Source organism: Mobula birostris, chromosome 1, assembly GCF_030028105.1.
Source record: "Mobula birostris isolate sMobBir1 chromosome 1, sMobBir1.hap1, whole genome shotgun sequence".
NCBI classification, from domain to species: domain Eukaryota; kingdom Metazoa; phylum Chordata; class Chondrichthyes; order Myliobatiformes; family Myliobatidae; genus Mobula; species Mobula birostris.
This window is the reverse complement of record NC_092370.1, coordinates 237703007-237722122: the sequence shown is the minus strand read 5'-3', so window position 1 is coordinate 237722122 and position 19116 is coordinate 237703007. Positions and strand designations below refer to the sequence as shown.

At 42.9% G+C, this 19116-nt stretch overlaps 1 protein-coding gene across 5 annotated transcripts in view; it reads right to left on the bottom strand.

The window, feature by feature from the left end:
- dlst (dihydrolipoamide S-succinyltransferase) overlaps positions 1-19116 on the bottom strand; it is a 64430-nt gene that overhangs the window by 12849 nt on the left and 32465 nt on the right. For 4 of the 5 annotated variants that reach the window (XM_072274007.1, XM_072274016.1, XM_072273988.1 and 1 more), the window contains one exon: positions 11843-11973. In XM_072274007.1, the coding sequence (XP_072130108.1) occupies positions 11843-11973 (131 nt within the window). Of the gene's footprint in view, positions 1-5206; positions 5307-11842; positions 11974-19116 lie in introns of those variants that run through there. The other variant, XM_072274025.1, reaches the window with a different exon arrangement.

The window sequence follows — 19116 nt, the reverse complement described above, 5'->3', positions numbered from 1 at the left end:
ATGCTCCACTTAAGCTTTCTATTATACTTCAGGCCAATACACAAAATAATAGACAATGGCGTTTTAATTCGCTGTTGCTTCAGGACTCGGATTTTGTTAACTTTATGAATGAACAGATTGATCTCTTTTTTTACAATCAACTATACAGAAGATATTTCTATGAACATCCTTTGGGATACTTTTAAAGCTTATATTTGTGGTCAGATCATCTCGTACTCTGTTGCTTTGAGGAAGAAGCTGAAGCAGGAGGAGCTGGTAATTGTGGACAAGATTAAGGAAATTGATAAGAAATATGCTACAGCTCCCGCTGAGAAGTTGTATAAACAAAGAACTGAACTTCAAATGGAACACAGTTTATTACTTACGTCCTCGATTGTAAATCAATTAAAGAAAACAAGAAGTGAATTTTATGTACATAGTGACAAAGTTGGTAAACTGTTTGCTAATCAGTTGAAGACTAATTATACTAAATTTCAAATTAATCAGATTTATAATCAAAATGATCAACTGATATTTGATCATGCTGAGATTAATCAATCCTTTTTTGATTTTTATTCCTCCTTATATCAATCAGAGTCTTTACGAGACTCTAAGTATATGAATGACTTTTTAGATAACCTAGATTTCCCTAAGATCTCACAGGATATATCTTCTATGCTAGATACTTCCATTAGCACTGATGAGATTAAGAATGTTATTTTTTCTATGAACCTGGGGAAAGCTCCTGGCCCTGATGGGTTTACCGCGGAATTTTATAAATTTTTTGCACCTTCATTAATCCCTTGGTTATTTAGGGTTCTGGAGGCTTCATTAAAACTTGGTAAACTTCCCAAATCCTTCTATAGAGCGTCAATCTCTTTAATATTAAAGAAGGATAAAGATCCTGCTCAATGTGCATCTTATAGACCAATATCTTTATTAAATGTTGACTCTAAAATTTTTTCTAAATTATTAGCAAACAGGTTAGAAAAAGCACTTCCTTATATTATTTCGGAAGACCAAACGGGTTTTATTAAAGGTCGTTACTCTTTCTATAACATTCGCACACTGTTAAATATTGTTTATACTCCTTCACAAAACATTCCTGAGTGCGTTATTTCTTTAGACGCTGAAAAAGCCTTTGACAGAGTAGAACGGCCATACTTATTTAAGGTGCTTGAAATGTTTAATTTTAGCTCGAAATTTATAACCTGGATTAAATTGTTATATCATTCTCCTATGGCCTCAGTTCGTACTAACTCTTTAAGTTCACCCTTTTTCCCTCTTTCTCAAGGTACTAGACAAGGTTGTCCTCTTAGTCCTTTATTATTTGATATTGCATTAGAACCTCTTGCAATTGCTATTCGAGAATCTCCAAATATTATTGGGATAACTCGGGGCCTGAAGTCCCATAAAATATCACTCTATGCTGATGACTTACTTTTATATATTTCTAATCCTCAAAAATCCATCCCTGCTGCTTTAGATTTATTAGCACAATTTAGTCTCTTTTCCGGTTACAAGTTAAATCTCAGTAAGAGTGAACTTCTCCCGATTAATAAGCAACTTCCCTTGTATCATAACCTTCCGTTTAAATTGATTAATAATTATTTTTCATATCTTGGGATTAAAATTACTTGTAAACATAAAGATCTATTTAAGACTAATATTTTACCCTTAATTGATCATATTACTCAACTTTCATTTAAATGGTCTCCATTATATTTAACTTTGATTGGTCATATTAATGCAGTTAAGATGTTTATTCCGCCAAAATTTTTATATGCATTTCAGGCATTACCGATTTTTGTTCCAAAATCTTTTTTTTGACAAAGTTGATTCTAAAATTTCTTCATTTATTTGGCAAATTAAAAACCCGAGACTGGGTAGAATACATCTACAGAAAGCTAAGAGAGATGGAGGTTTAGCATTACCTAACTTCAGATTCTATTATTCGGCAATTAATATTCAACATATGAAATTCTGGTTACTTGACCAAGATACACTATCCATTCCTAAATGGGTAGCATTGGAATTACAATCTGCTCAAGGTTATGCACTTGGCTCTATTTTAGGTTCTTCTCTTCCTTTTGATTTGAAACGCCACAAACAGGTCTGTAACCCGATAGTTAAATATACCTTACGTATTTGGTTTCAATTCAGAAAATTTTTCGATCTTAACCAATTTGGGCTTGCGATCCCTATTTTAGGTAACATTTTTTCCTCCCTCTTCCACGGATTGTGTTTTTCAAATTTGGAAGACTAAGGGTATTTCACGGTTTTTGGATTCATTTTTAGATGGTTCCCTTATGTCTTTTGAACAATTATCTAATAAATATAACTTACCAAGAATACATTTTTTTTTAGATATCTCCAAGTTAGAAATTTCCTAAGTACTATACTTTCTTCCTTTCCAACGCTCCCTCCTACATATATTTCAGATACTATAATTAACCTTAATCCATGTCAGAAAGGTGCAACGGCTATTATTTATAATATTATTATGAAATTTAGGAAAGCTCCATTTGATAAGATTAGGTCAGATTGGGAACAGGAATTGGGTTTTAGTATTTCAGCGGATGACTGGGTGCAGATTTTACAACTAGTTAATACTTTCTCTATCTGTGCTAAACATTCCCTAATTCAATAGAGCACATATGTCCAAAGATAAATTAACTTGTTTCTATTCTCAGATTAATCCTTTTTGTGACAGATGTCAGGGGGAGATAACCTCTTTAACTCATATGTTTTGGTCCTGCCCTACTCTGGAAACTTTTTGAAGAGACATTTTTAATATTATCTCAAAAGTATTGAATATAGTTATCTCTCCCCATCCTATTACTGCTATCTTTGGATTACCTAAAATTTCCAGTAATCTTTCTCCTTCAGCCCGTAGAATGATTGCATTTCTTACTTTAATGGCGAAAAGATGTATTTTACAACATTGGAAAGAGACTAATGCTCCAACTATGTTCTTTTGGTTTTCCCAGACGATATTATGCTTAAATTTGGAGAAAATTAGAAGTAATCTTTATGATTCTTCAGTTAAATTCGAACAGACCTGGAGATCTTCTATTCAACATTTTCATTTAATGTAATTTTTTTTCTCTTAGTCCATATTTATATTCCCTTCTTGCTTTTTAACTGTTTTTAATGGAGGTCGGGTTTGAGGACGTGATTGTTTTAAGTTGTTTAACTCTACTTGATTCCTAGTTAGCCCATTGCTTTGCTTTTTAGATTAGTTCCACGGTGGGTTTTTTTCTCTCTTTATTGATATATATAAAATCAGTATACTATTATATTACCTTGTTATTTTATGTTTAAATTGCACTGTTTGTATTAATTTTTCTGTATTAATATTTCCTGTAATATATTATATTCTAACAGTGTATGAGTGCCTATATGGTTTACCTTTTGTGTACTAATTCAATAAAAAGATTTAAAAAGAATTCTCCATATCAGCATCATTTCCACCTTTCACAACTGCTAGAAGCTGACGGAAATCACAACAGCAAATGGTTAAAATACCCCCAAAGGCCTCATTCTTGCCGCATACACCACGAAAATACCAGTCCACGGCTTCGAAACTCTCCCTCCTAATTATGGGGCACTCATCCCAGACAATAATCCTCACATTTTGGAGTAAATTTGCAGTATTGGTGTTTTAAAGCTATGTTACAAAGGGCATCTTCATTGACTTTGAGGAGTATTTTGAATCTTGAATGCGCTGTCCTACCACCAGGCATCAATGTTGCTGCAATACCTGATGGTGTTACAACAATAGCAACACCTCCATCATCCCTAACTTTAGCAAGGATCAAGTTGATGATAAATGTCTTGCCCGTTCCTCCTGGTGCATCAATGAAAATCATTGAAGAGATTCCTTTCCAAGCAGTCGCACACATATTCATATATTTCTCTTTGCTCATTATTCAATAGGGTACACTTTGCCGCATATTCTCGTTGATCTTTCCTTTTCTTCTTTGTCTCTTCCTCTCTCCTCCTTCTCTGCCTGTTTTTGCCATTCTGGAGACGCGCAGCCCTTTCATCCTTCGTCTCTTCATCTCTTCTACCATCTGTTCTTTCTCTCTGGTCCTGGAGTCGTGTGGCCCAGGCCTGATCCGATTCTTGTTCTCTCCTCCTTCTGTGCCTATTGCTGTCATTTTGGAGATGTGCATGCCTCTCCTCCTCTCATCTTTTTTGTCCTGATTCTTTGATCCTGGAGTCGTGCGGCCCTGGCCTCATCCGATTGTCGTTCTCTCCCTCTCCTTGCCGCTTCCTGACAACGTTTGGTGTCATCTCTTGACCATAATATCCCCCTTCTCTTTCCACTTGGCATAATTAGGCTGTTCATATTTTTTTACCCTAATGCTTGATGGAGGATACGAAGCAGTAACACCAAAGCCTCCAGGATGCTGATTTTTCTTGATGATGTGGTTGGCACTCTCCTAAGTGGACGTAATAGCCCTGCCCTATTGTTGCGTGTGGTGTCGCTGCTGTGAGCATCGTGAGGCACTGCTGGGGCTGGCCATGCGCATGCGTCGTGGTGTTGTGTTGCCATTTCCATGAAAGGTGGAATCGGCTCTGTGAGCATTGTGAGGCGCTGCTGGGGCTGGCCGTGTGCATGCGTCGTGGTATCGCATCGCGGTTTCCATTAGAGCTGGAATTGGCTCGGGTTGTGGAAAGTGGGGCCTGTTGATTGACGAGTGAGCAATTTTATACGAATATATAACCCTGAACCTTGCATGCATTCTGTAAGTTAGCGTATTTTAAGTCAATTTAGTCAAAAAAAAAGTGCTGCTGTAATGCACCGTTTGGGCTAATTGGAGGTCGCAAAAGTTGATGAAGAAGTTGATGAAAAAAAGTGCTGCTGTAATGCACCGTTTGGGCTAATTGGAGGTCGCAAAAGTTGATGAAGAAAATTCATACTTACAATGTAAGTTAAATACTTAAATTCTTAAGTGGACAGTTTATTGGTGTTGTTTCCCAAATACACTGTTTCAAAAGTTTCCATTTCCCTGACCTTGGGTAATTCAGAGTTAGCAAGTTGTGGACATGTTGTATTGACATCAGAAGCATGGCAACACTTGCAGGTTTCCCCCAGCACATACCAAGACTGTTGATCAGTGATTCAAAACAACACGTGACAAACAAAGCTAATGTTTAAATTTTCTTTAATTATCCCCTGTGGCACTATATTTGAAGCTCTACTCATTACCACAGAAATAACCTTGCCTGTGTCTTGGCCTTTGATTTCCAGTGTAAAGCAGGAAGTCTGGGAACACATCACTCCTTTCACCCTGGAACAGGATTTAAAATGGCGTAGCCTATGCAAGTAAATGGGTAGAGAATATATTTTATATGTGGGGGGAAAAGCTACTGCCATCAAATTCATTTGACACATCGCGCATCATCCACCCAAACGAGATTTCTTAAGGTTGGCCAGGCCGGGGGTCATCACCCACTATATTAAGCCACTAGCCGAAGCAGGAGTTGCAATTGTGGGGGCTCGTCCGGGATTGATTCCGTTGGATGCTGTGTGATTAACCCTGAGCAATGAACCAGTGGGGCAGATATTTGTATTCCGGATGAATTGTTAATTCGCCTGTTAAGTACTGTTGAAGTTGCGATTATGGGCGGAGGTTTGATAAAATGGCTGGCACAGCTCTCGTTTTAATGCAGACCAGCGCTGAGGTAGCTGGGTGGTGGAGATTTCAAAGACAGGTTCTCTCATTTCTGAGGAGTGAGGGGAAAGAGTGGTCGGATTTGGAATGTCTAATTAGTCCACGTCCCCCCGGTGAAGAGTGAGAATCCTGAGTTAGTATCCATTCTTACTTCTCTGGTGAATAAATGGAAAAATCAGATTCAAGGTCCTAGCTATGGCAGGCTCCGCCTATTCTCTGGAAAAAAGTCCATCCCTAAAGGGCAGGAGGAGTACGAGACTTGGGCCGAGCTGCCCTCTTAGTTGTTAAATGAGTGGCAGTGCTTTGATGATGAAAAGCGACAGAGATTGGTTGAAAGTTTAAATGGGCAGGACGCTGACATTGTGAGAGCTGTCACGTTGAAGTCTCCCATAGCGACAGCTGTCAATTATCTGCAAGCACAAGCACTGCACAGTGCTTTTGGTCCAACTGGAAGCCCAATGGAGCTCCTGGTGGGGTTTTAGAACATGCGTCAGGAGAAGGGGGAGAAGCTTTCTGCTTTTATTTTTCAGCTAGAGAGGCAGCTAAATTGCTTGCAGCGTAGAGGGGTCACTCAGGCTGCTGAGGTGGATCAGTTATGAATGGACCAGAGAGCCAGGAGCGCCCAGTCCCATGACCTGATTGCTTGGGGTCTCCGACAGTCTCGTAAGACGCGCCCCCAAAAGAAAGTAGTGGCCCAAAAGAAGAATGGGGAGGTATGGATGTGTGTGGACTATAGGACTCTGAACAGGCGCACCATCCCTGACTAGTGTACTGTCCCAAGGACTGAAGATGAGCTGGCCTGCCTGAGTGGTGCAAAGTAGTTCAGTGTGCTGGACTTGAGGAGTGGATATTACCAGATCCCCATGAGTGAGGCCGACAAAGAGAAAACGGCATTTATATGTCCCCTGGGATTTTTCCAGTTTGAAAGGATCTCGGGAGCTCCTGCAACCTTCCAGCGGGCCATGGAGAAGACGGTGGGGGATATGAACTTGCTTGAGGTATTGGTACATCTGGATGACCTCATAGTATTTGGATCCACCTTGGAAGAATATGAAGTGAGGCTGCTGAAGGTGCTAGGCCGCTTGAAAGCTGAAGGGTTAAAACTTTCCCTGGACAAGTGCCAGTTCTGCCAAATGTCTGTTAGCTATGTTGGGCACATAGTCTCAATGAATGGGGTAGTTACAGACCCAGCTAAGATCAAGGCAGTTACCATTTGGCCAAGACCCCAGACTGTGAGCGCTCTGAGCTCATTCTTCAGGTTCTGTGGTTACTATCGGAGGTTTGTGAAAGACTACGCAAAATGAATCACCCTTTGAATCAGCTTCTGTGCGGTTATCCTCCCTTGGGGAAGAAAGGGAGGGGGAAAAAGGGACAGAAGAGTGGAGAGTATCTTAGCCCATTGGAGCCCTTTGGACCGAGATGGGATGCAAAATGTGAGAAGGCTTTTCAGTCGCTGAAGGAGCTGCTGACCCAGGTACCGGTGCTGGCTTTTGCAGACCCCCAATTACGGTATGTACTGCACACGGATGCCAGCTGAGAGGGTTTAGGGGGCGTCCTGTATCAGGATCAGGGCTCTGGGTTGAGGCCTGGTGGGTTTGTTAGCCGGAGTCTGTCGCCCTCCGAGAACTATCCCACGCACAAGTTGGAATCTCTGGCATTGAAGTGGGCGGTGGTGGATAAGTTGAGTGACTATCTCTTGGGGCCAAGTTTGAGATGAGGATGGACAACAACCCTCTAACTTATATCCTGACCTCAGCGAAACCGGATGCCACAGGCCATCGGTGGTTGGCGGTGTTGTCTGCCTATGATTTCAGCCTGAAGTACTGGCTGGGAAGCAGGAACATTGATGCTGATGCTTTGTCCCAACGGGCGCATGAGGGAACTGGACAAAGACGAGGAGCGGGAGAGCGTTCCTGCCCCTGGGGTGAAGGCCATGTGTCAGTTTGCCATCACTGTGAAGGCAGAGGAATAGGAGAGGCCAGATCGAGCAGTGGATCAATTCAGAGCTTCTGATGACGCCATCCCCCAAGTTTATTGTAACCTGAATGCTCTGAAGACAAATCAGCTGCCGAAATTGAGTTCTGGGAAAAGTGGCTGCTGCTCAGCAAGATGATCCGTGCATTAGTACCATTTGGGTAGCATCCGTGCCTCCATTACTACGAGAATGGCCTCAGTGGAGTTGAAAAAACAGATCTTATACCGGGTCACATCACCCCCAGACCGACCCCGGCGTTGCCAGCTGGTTCTGCCCGGCAGTATCGGAGGATGGCGTTGAAATCACTTCATGATGATTCTGGACATTTGAGGGTGGAAGAGACCTATGGATTGCTCAGAGACCGGTTTTATCGGCGCTGAATGAAGTCGGAGGTCGAAGAACACTGCAAGTCATGCATTCGATGCATACGACGGAAGACACTGCCTACGCGGGCTGCTCCCTTGTCCCACCTGTAGGGTGCGGGGCCTCTGGACCTGGTGTGTATGGACTTACGGATTTCCTGTCAATAGAACCCAAAGCCAGCAACACGGCGAATGTCTTAGTCATCTCGGACCATTACACCAGATATGCTCAGGCTTTTCCTACCAAAGACCAGAGGGTATCTACAGTGGCAAAGGTGTTATGGGAGAAGTATTTCATTTATTATGGCCTTCCCAGGCAAATATGTAGTGATCAGGGATGAGATTTCGAGAGCAGACTCATCCGTGAGTTACTGGGCATGCTTGGAGTCCAGAGGTAGAGGACCACGCCCTATCACCCCCAGCCAGAGAGGTTTAACTGGACCTTGCTAGACATGCTCCGGACCCTGGAGATCAGCAAGAAGAGCAGGTGGAGTCAACATATTGGGCATCTGGTTCACAGTTATAATTGTACGAGAAATGAAGCTACTAGGTAAAACAAAGGTCAACAGGCAACCTTGCCTCACAATATTATCTGATGTTTGGGCGCGAGGCAAGGTTGTCCACTGACCTTAGTTTTGAGACTGACGAGGGTGACTTACCACTGAAGACTTAACTAAGTATGTGTCTGACATGAGAAGAGAGTTGAAAAGGGCTTATGAATTAGCTGGGGTCGCGGCTGCCCAGCAGAATCAAGGAAATAAGAAAAGGTATGATTGAAAGGTGAGGTTGTCCCAACTCCTGTCGGGAGACCGGGTCCTCATAAGGAATTTGGGGCTACCTGGAAAGCACAAGTTGGCTGACCGCTGGGTGGCTACGCCCTATGTGGTGGAGAGTCAGATGCCAAACCTATCAGTTTTCCGGGTGAAACCCGAGGATGGGAAGGGCCTGTCAAGATTCTCCATCGGACCCACCTGTTGCCCCTGGGTCAAGAGGTGCCGGTAGACCCAGAGCTCAACTTGGAGCCTACACCTAGTAAGAGGACTCTTTGGACACGCGGGGGGACTACCGGGCCCCCAACAGGCGAGGTTAGGCCAGCCCCCACCCCTGAGAGGGATACTGATTCGGAGGATGAGGACTTGGATGTGTGGTATATGCTGCGTTTCGCTAACTCCCCAGTGATTGAGGAAGAGACTCCTGGCCCTTCTCCCGCTGAGTCAGGTGAAGTGGGGGGGGGGGGGGGCGTCTATCTGTGGGCAGCCTGGGTTACAGCAGGACCCTGAAAGGAGAGGAAGCGGGGCCTGGACACGGGACAGCGGGCTCCGAGTCACAGGGGGCACAAGTGATAGGTTGGGAGAGGACTCACCAGGTAGACCAGAAGTATCCCCAGTAGTAAGGAGGTACAGAGGTCTCAGGGAATTGGGAGACCACTGGATAGGCTGGCCTATGTAGCACCAGGGGAATAGGGCGTAATCTCTACCGTTTTTTGGAGCTATGTCACTGCCTTTTGCACCTGGATTGGGTTTTGTGTTTTGCAGGAAGGGTCGACTTGACGAATTATTTCAACATCATGAGGACATGATTAAGTTTGGTGGGGGGGTGGGGGGGGTGGGGGGGGAGTGTAACACGCTGTAAGGATTCACCGGTAATGTAATGGCCTCTCTGTAATGTTCACTGCTGAGGTAATGGTTTCTCTGTAGCAGCAATGTTTGGGTTTTGGCTGGAGATAGTAGGACTGTGGTATGCATGTTAGCCAATTAGGAGAACATTGCTCTGTCTTGTGAAGCTGGAAGACAGATCTTCGCGGTCTATTTGCCAGGGAGAGATGAGGACAGAAGAATGGAGAGATTTGGTAGACCGCCAGATGGGGTGGACTTGCAGTGAGGGTCTGAAGGACAGTGACGATTGGAGGAGGTCAATGGTGGAAGATCGACCTATTAGTGAGCTCCAACTTTGCGCAACAGATTGTTTAATAAGATTGGGCCCTTTTTTTCCTTTTCTATACTAACCAGATAGTCAAAGTAAGAATTATCGAGCTTAATCGTTTAATCGCATATTGTGTACTGTTTGTTATTTCGAGGTGCTGAGTTGTGACAAGGGACAACCACCCAAACAAGATTTGTTAAATTTGGCCGAGGCGGGGGTTATCACCCCCTATATTAAGCCGCTAGCCGAAGCAAGAGTTGCGCATTTTTTTCAAAATAAAATACAAGAATATTAAAGATTGACATTCCATTTTATAGCAATGAACAGGAAAAATAATGAAAATATGCTGGTGCATGGTGCAGGTTGCATATCAAGTTTCAGCAATAAACTGAACATTATAGCTGTCTGAAATAAAAACAAAATATGCTGCAAAAACTCAGGTGTGGCAACATGAGTGGAAAGAGAAATAGTTGATGTTTCAAGTCAAACATCATTGCCACCAGTGGTGGAGGCAGATACACTAGTGAAGTTTAAGAGACTACTAGACAGGTATATGGAGGAATTTAAGGTGGGGGGGGGGTTATATGGGAGGCAGGGTTTGAGGGTCGGCACAACATTGTGGGCCAAAGGGCTGTACTGTGCTGTACTATTCTATGTTCTATGCATTCATCAGTACTCTGGTATTTGCTGTTTTTACCATAGATTTCCAGATTCTACAGTTTATTTGACTTCAGTTTTTGTATCTTGTTGAGAGTTAATCCTGAATCAGTACATTACCACTGTTCACTTTCATTCAAGGTTTCTCATTGTCAAATACTGGCAGCTTTTTGTTTACTAAGAGAATGGGGAGTTTTTTTTAATTTACATTTATCCCTATGTAAATAACTGGGAAGATTTCAGATGACTATTAATGTCATTTTCTGACTAATTCTTTCTTAAATTCTACTGACCAAGAGTCACCCAATTGTTCTTCATTTAAAACCACTGAATCAATAATCCTTCCTGCTTTACTACTCAAATATGTGCACCGATATATGGTCCCGTCAATTACAGGTCGACCTTCTATAATCCGGCACCATTGGGACCTGAGGAGTGCCGGATTAGCAAAAATGCCGGATTACAGGAGAATCACATTAAGCAATAGCTAACCACCTCATTATAGCTTTAAAATATCAAAGGATTCGAAGGTTCATTTAATGTCAGAGAAATGTATACAATATGCATCCTGAAATGCTTTTTCTTCACAACTATCTACGAAAACAGAGGAATGCCCCAAAGAATGAACAACAGTTAAATGTTAGAACCCCTAAGATCCACCCCCCCCCACTCCCATCCCTCCTGCGCGTAAGCGGCGGTGAGCAACAATCCCCCCTCCCCACCGGCAAAAAATAAAGCACCTCCACTACCAGCAGTCAAGCATGAGCTAAGCGATAGCAAAGACACAGACTTGCAGTTACCCCAAAGACTACATTGCACTCGCAGTTACTGAGGGAATCCTTGTTAGTTTCTTTTCCTCCACTTAGTAAAATACTTAAATTCAGTGGGTCACCACGTCTGATCTGAGGTCGTGGACAGAAGAGAATGGAGCGCTGGCCGGGCGATGCTGGAGGGCAGTGCGTGACTGCCGGCAGGCGGGCGAAAAGGTGGAACCGGACCGACAGGCAGGTGCTGGGCGGCCGCACCTCATGCAAATGATATTAATAAATTCAGGAAAACAAGCAGCCTGTCTGTGCTGACAAGCGCGTGCCAACACGTGAACCAATCAAGCGCAACCAAAACAATGCGCAGCAGATTGGTACGGTGGCCCGGAAAACTTGAAATTACAGTTGCGCGGAGAATTTGAAATCAGTGCGGATTATCGAAGGAACCGGATTACAGGTAGTCGGATTAGTGAAAGTCAACCTGTATTTTTCACTCACCAGCGTTTACCACTGGCTGATTCTGCAGTGCAAAACTGGCTGCCTTAACAAATGCAGACATGAAGCCCAGCTTCAAGTTGTGTTTCTTGAGGAAGGTTTCTTTATGCAAAGTTCTCATTTCTTGGATATTGCTGCAAAGAAAAGAAAAACAATTTTCTTTCAACAACAACATAAACTACAAATAGTGCTGACCAGAGTAAGCTGCTACAAAATCACAGGAGGCAAAGCTCTACTAACACAAGATAATGCATGAAGACATATAGATACAAGTATAAGATATTCTTGATCATCAAACCAAAGTTTAAACATTCTCCATTTTCCACGTTTCTTATACAAGAATGCCAAGCAGTGAGTGCTGTTAAATATTTATAAACAGTCAGTCAATGTGGACATTTTCCTAAAAGAAAACTGCTACGTTTAAAAACTGCTAGGTTAGTACACAATAGAGGAAGGTGAACAACCCAATTTAACAGATCCACAAGAAACCAACTCAGAACTGAACAAAATCGTGAAAAAAATGCCATTGTTACAAACAATCTAGATGGAAACAACAGTAAAAATATGCTGTAAGCATTTCTGGAAAGAATAGCCAATATTTTAGGTACAACGACATTGTCAGAATTCACTTCAAGTCAAAAGTGCAAGCAGCGTGTTCAAAAAAACATTACAAATACAGATCTATTAATAATTCCACTAGGTTAGAGCACCTAGTTTTTCAGAATTCAATTAGATTTCCAAAACATCTCTAATTGTGTGCAATCATCCTTACTTTTATCTGAAATGTTGATTACATGTTGAGCAATTATGGAATTTTCTCTGTGAATCGTATGAGCCTTTTGAAGAAAAAAAATCAAGGATAACATCACTACAAATGGAAGGTTAGACAAGAGTTTACAAGCATATGTGGAGCAGAAAGACTGAAATTAGACGGAGTTTCCTTTCTTCCCTCAAACCTCAAAAGTAACAAATACTCGGAAATGGCTTCTAAATAAACTTTAAGGTTTATAAAACTGAGATAGAACAGACTATATATCGTAGAAATAGGTCTGTCACCCCTAAAGCCTACTCCTTCATAGATATTAGCAATTTCTCCCACCTTGAGAGGTGCTAAATTTTTATTTTGTTTAGTCCTTTGTTATATAAACCTTAAGACAATAATAAATAGAATTGAAATATTTTCTGGTCTCAAGCTACACTGAGCTGCTCAATATAAAGCACCAGATCTTCTGCCTTCATTCTCTACATTTATTTTAATAAACTTATTATCAACTTTTATTTTTCACTAATGACTTTCAGCTTAACAATTGCTCAGCGCCAATCCTACATTAACAAACTACACATCACAGATCTTGTGTCACAAAATCTGGTGGCATGCAAAAGTTTGGGCACCCCTGGTCAAAATTTCTGTTACTGTGAATAGCTAAGCAAGTAAAAGATGACCTGATTTCCAAAAGGCATAAAGTTAAAGATGACACATTTCTTTAATATTTTAAGCAAGTTTACTTTTTTATTTCCATCTTTTACAGTTTCAAAATAACAAAAAAGGAAAAGGCCTGAAGCAAAAGTTTGGGCACCCTGCATGGTCAGTACTTAGTAACACCCCCTTTGGCAAGTATCACAGCTTGTAAACGTTTTCTGTAGCCAGCTAAGAGTCTTTCAATTCTTGTTTGGGGGATTTTTGCCCATTCTTCCTTGCAAAAGGCTTCTAGTTCTGTGAGGTTCTTGGGCCGTCTTACATGCACTGCTCTTTTGAGGTCTATCCACAGATTTTCGATGATGTTTAGGTTAAGGGACTATGAAGGCCATGGTAAAACCTTCAGCTTGCGCCTCTTGAGGTAGTCCACTGTGGATTTTGAGGTGTGTTTCGGATTATTATCCTGTTGTAGAAGCCATCCTCTTTTCATCTTCAGCTTTTTTTTACAGATGGTGTGATGTTTGCTTCCAGAATTTGCTGATATTTAATGGAATTCATTCTTCCTCTACCAGTGAAATGTTCCCCGTGCCACGTGCTGCAACACAAGCCCAAAGCATGATCGATCCACCCCCGTGCTTAACAGTTGGAGATGTTCTTTTCGTGAAATTCTGCACCCTTTTTTCTCCAAACATACCTTTGCTCATTGCGGCCAAAAAGGTCTATTTTAACTTCATCAGTCCACAGGACTTGTTTCCAAAATGCATCAGGCTTGTTTAGAGGTTCCGTTGCAAACACCTGACGCTGAATTTTGTGGTGAGGACGCAGGAAAGGTTTTCTTCTGATGACTCTTCCATGAAGGTCATATTTGTGCAGGTGTTGCTGCACAGTAGAACAGTGCACCACCACTCCAGAGTCTGCTAAATCTTCCTGAAGGTCTTTTGCAGTCAAACAAGGGTTTTGATTTGCCTTTCTAGCAATCCTACGAGCAGTTCTCTCGGAAAGTTTTCTTGGTCTTCCAGACCTCAACTTGACCTCCACCATTCTTATTAACTGCTATTTCTTAACTACATTACAAACTGAGGAAATGGCTACCTGAAAACGCTTTGCTATCTTCTTATAGCCTTCTCCTGCTTTGTGGGCATCATTTATTTTAATTTTCAGAGTGCTAAGCAGCTGCTTAGAGGAGCTCATGGCTGCTGATTGTTGGGACAAAGTTTGAGGAGTCAGGGTATTTATAAAGCTTTGGAATTTGCATCACCTGGCCTTTCCTAATGATGACTGTGAACAAGCCATAGCCCAACAAGCTAATTAAGGTCTGAGACCTTAGTAAAAGTTATCAGAGAGCTCAAATCTCTTGGGGTGCCCAAACTTTTGCATGGTGCTCCTTTCCTTTTTTTTCCCCACTCTAAAATTGTACAAAACAAAAATAATACATTAATCTTGCTTAAAAATGTTGAAAAGAATGTTTCATCTTTAACTTTACGACTTTTGGAGATCAGTTCATCTGCTACTCACTTAACTATTCACAGTAACAAAATTTTGACCGGGGTGCCCAAACTTTTGTATGCCACTGTATCATTAAACTTTCAGAAAGCTCAGTAGTACGATCTACACAAAATACTTAAGCTCATTGCAGAAGTGTGCTTTTGATAATAGTGCAGTAAACCCAATAAAAAGCGGCTAAATTGCAACCCCCTGAGAAACACAGAAGCAAGAAGTGAGTTTCGATGCACCCTAGCTGAGAAACTACGGGAGTTGGAACCTTGTCAGAGCTCAGAAAATACCATGGAACAACAGTGGACCTATATCAGCTCTGCGCTCTATGAGGCAGCAGCCCAATCCATCGGTCATAAGAGCAGGAACCACCAAGACTGGTCTGACATTAACTCAGACACCATCCACAACTTGCTTAAGGACATGCACAAAGCACACCGGGCAACTTTAGACAACCCGTCATCTACCAGCATCAGACAGCATTGGCAGGCAGCTTGGAGGAAAGTGCAAAAGGCAGTACGGGCCACAGAAAATGAGTGGTGGACTGAAAAGGCACATGAAATCCAGTCCTTTGCCAATAATAATAACATGCATAATTTTTACAATGCTGTCAAAACCATCTACAGCCCAATAAATCAATGTGTTACTCCCCTGAAAACAGCAGATGGTCTAACACTTCTGAAGAATCAGAATACCATTCTGCTGAGGTGGGCAGAGCATTTTAACAGCCTTCTGATGCAGACCCCACCATCCTGGACGAACTGCCTGAACCTCCTCCTATCCATGACCTCAGTCTACCACCAACCTTCCAGGAGATTCTGTCAGCTGTCCATTCCCTTAAGAACAAGTCCCCTGGCACTGACAATATCCCTGCTGAGTTACTGAAGAACGGAGGGTACATGTGTATGCGTACCCTCTACCAGTACATCACCAAGGCCTGGACTGATGAGAACATCCCACAGCAATGGGAAAATGCAAACATCGTTGTCACTTATAAGAACAAGGGTGACAAGGCCATCTGCGGCAATAGTAGGGGCATATCACTCCTTTCTGTTGCTGGAAAGGTCCTGGCTAAGGTGATGCTTCAAAGACTCATTAGCAACCTCACTGAGTCAATGCTGCCTGAATTGCAGTGTGGATTTAGGAAGAACAGGAGCATGATCGACATGATCTTTACAGCCCGGCAGCTTCAGGAAAAGTGTCGGGAGCAACATCAGGACCTATTTATGGCCTTTGTCAACCCCTCCAGGGCATTCGACACTGTGCAAAGAGAGCTCTTATGGGATGTCCTCCTTAGGTTTGGCTGTCCCAATAAACTTGTTAACATCCTCCGCCAGTTCCACAATGGGATGACTGCTCGGGTGACCATAGGAGGACAACAGTCCAAGCCCTTCCTTGTACACACGGGGTGAGGCAGGGGTGTGTGCTAGCGCCAGTGCTCCTTAACATCTTCCTCTTGTGTGTTACCAAGCTTCTCCACAACGAAATTGAAGACAGCAGCGGTGTGGCAATGAACGTCGGATTAGATGGCAACCTCTTGAACATCAGGAGGCTCCACGCAACCACCAAACTCCGTAGAGAGCGGGTCCTGGAGCTGCAGTATGCAGACAACTGTGCTCTTGTGGCCCATACTCCGAAGGATCTTCAGACTGTCCTTGCTGTGGCGGTGAGAGCGTAGAGCAGGATGGGGCTGACTGTCAATGCCACCAAGACAGAAGGGGTTTGCCAATGGAGTACCAGTGTCCCACCCACTCTACCTACCTTCACTGGTGGTGATGAAAAGCTGTCAGTAGTGCCATCTTTCAAATATCTGGGGAGCATTCTCTCTGCGGATAGCGGCATTTTTGACAACAATATCCAGAGCCACATTAAACAGACATCAGCTGTCTTTGGGAGACCTCGGCCTACAGTCTTTCAGAACAGGAGCCTTCGTCCCTCCACAAAGGTCGCCATATACCAAGCAGTCTGTGTCACCACCCTCCTTTATAGCTGTGAAGCTTGGGTAATCTATAGCCGTCACATTAAGTCCTTGGAGAGCTTCCACATAAGCTGCCTCCAGCGCATCCTGGGAATTACCTGGCGTGAGCGGGTGCCTCACACTGAAATACTTGTAAAGACCAACTGCAGGAGTATTGAGGCCATGATCACCCAGCGTCAGCTGCAGTGGCTGGGGCACCTGATAAGGATGCCCCCATGTCAGCTACCCCACAGAGTGCATATGGCCAGCTACATCATGGTCGATGCTCAGCTGGAGGGTCGAAGAAGCGCTATAAGGATCAGATGAAGAATGCTTTAAGGAAGTGCAAGATCAGACCCGAGGACCTGGAGGATGTTGCTGCTGACCGTACCACTTGGTGACAGCTGTGTAGGGACGGGGTTCGTGTTCTGGAGATGGAAAGAACAACCAGAAGACAGAAGAGAGGCAGGAGAAATGCAGCCAGGGTTGCCACCACTACCATCACTACCACATATACATGTCCCACCTGCAATAGAGCTTGTGGGCCAAGAATAGGACTGTATCTATATACTACTAAAACTCTCATGTTCTGTCTGTCTGTTTGTGACCTCCAATTATCGCAAACGGTGCATTACAGCGGCACTTTTTTCGGCTCAATCGAATTAAAATGCACTAACTTACAGAATGCAGGCAAAGTTCGGGGTTATATATTCGTATAAAATTGCTCATTCGCCAAAAGTCAACAGGCTGGCTTTCACCTGAGACCCAATCGGCCATCATGGAAATCAGGACGCGACAGCCCGACGCATGCGCAAGGCCAACCTCAGCAGTGACACCTACCGGAGCAAAAGGGCAGGGCAGCTCCATTTCGAGCGGTCACATTCTGCTAATCATCATCAGCATGTGCAGGATCGGGGCAGATCTAACTGCCACCCGTCAATAAGAGATAATTAGATCTTATTGTAATGACATACTTCGAGACACCCATAAAACCCTTTGCTGCAGTCAAAGGACAGCGGTGACTATATCATGTCCATTTAGGAGAGCGCCAACCACATCATCAAGAATAATCAGCATCCTTTGGTGTTAGTGCTTCGTATCTTCTATCCAGCATTAGGGTAAAAGAAAAAGGTCAGCCTAATTTTGCTGCGTGGAAAGGGAAGGGGGACATTATGGTCAAGAGATGACGCCAAACGTCATCAGGAAGCGGCAAGGAGAGGGAGAGAACAAGAATCGGATGAGGCCAGGGCCGCACGACTCCAGGATCAAAGAGTCAGGACAAAAAAAGATGAGAGAAGAACAGACAGAGGAGGAGAGGCATGCACGTCTCCAGGATCAGAGGCAAAGAACAAACTGCAGAAGAGATGAAGAGACGGGGAATGAAAGGGCTGCATGTCTCCAGAATGACAACAAGAGGCGCAAGGGTAGCAGATAAACTAGAAATGATGCCATCAAGTGTCCTTCGTTAAATGAGGAGCAGCTATATTTGCTTTGCTACACGTTGTTCTTCTTTAATAAACTGAGGTTTTCTTCTTCAATTTCCAAAGCAAAGCGATACCAATAGCATTCAGGAAAATTTAATGTTCATTCTGGTCACATCAGACTGCACTACCCTTCTCTCAAAGGGTGCCCCAACAGGTCACTCCGTTGTCTAGTAGTCAAAGATCTCACCGTTAAAGGAGTGGACGTCGTCATTGGATTTCGTGGACAACCGAAGAGTTCGTTATCACCTGAATGCCTTTTATAATTGTTCAGGACCCTTACTTTTTTATGTGGCTGCACGGAAATTAGCTTTAGGCTTTCAATGAACATATAGTGACTCCAGCACTACAATTTCATTCCATCTCACCCAAGCAGAATCATTGCTTTTTTGTTTCCTCTGCCCCACAGCAAATTGCACTGCCCTTCACATTTTCAGACTCAAAGAGAACTTGTGTCATTACACTGATGACGGTTGTGATACACCTTTACAACTCATGATTTTATTTCTCCTCTCTCACCATCTGCGGGGCACAGAGTTAGCAATCATTAAACTGCTCAGCCAACTTAATACTATTTATTTGCAAAATAGACACCCTGCAATGCAAGAAAAATGTCTGGTGGTGGGGGAGGGGCAACTGAAGATGGCAATCTGTAATATCACATTATATTTAAGATTATGGGAAAAAACTAATCCTCTATATCCATTACAAGAGACTTTATTTTACAGATCAATAGAATCAGGTACACCAACCAAGTCATGATTAAAATCTAGATTTGTCTATATAATTCAACTACCTGAAAGACTCTTTATATAGGCACACAGCCCTATGTGGGAGGGAGGCAAGTATGAATGAACCCTGAAATTTCTGACATACACAAATGATATTGAGAACCTATTCATTTTAAATGTCAAACACAATTTTGATA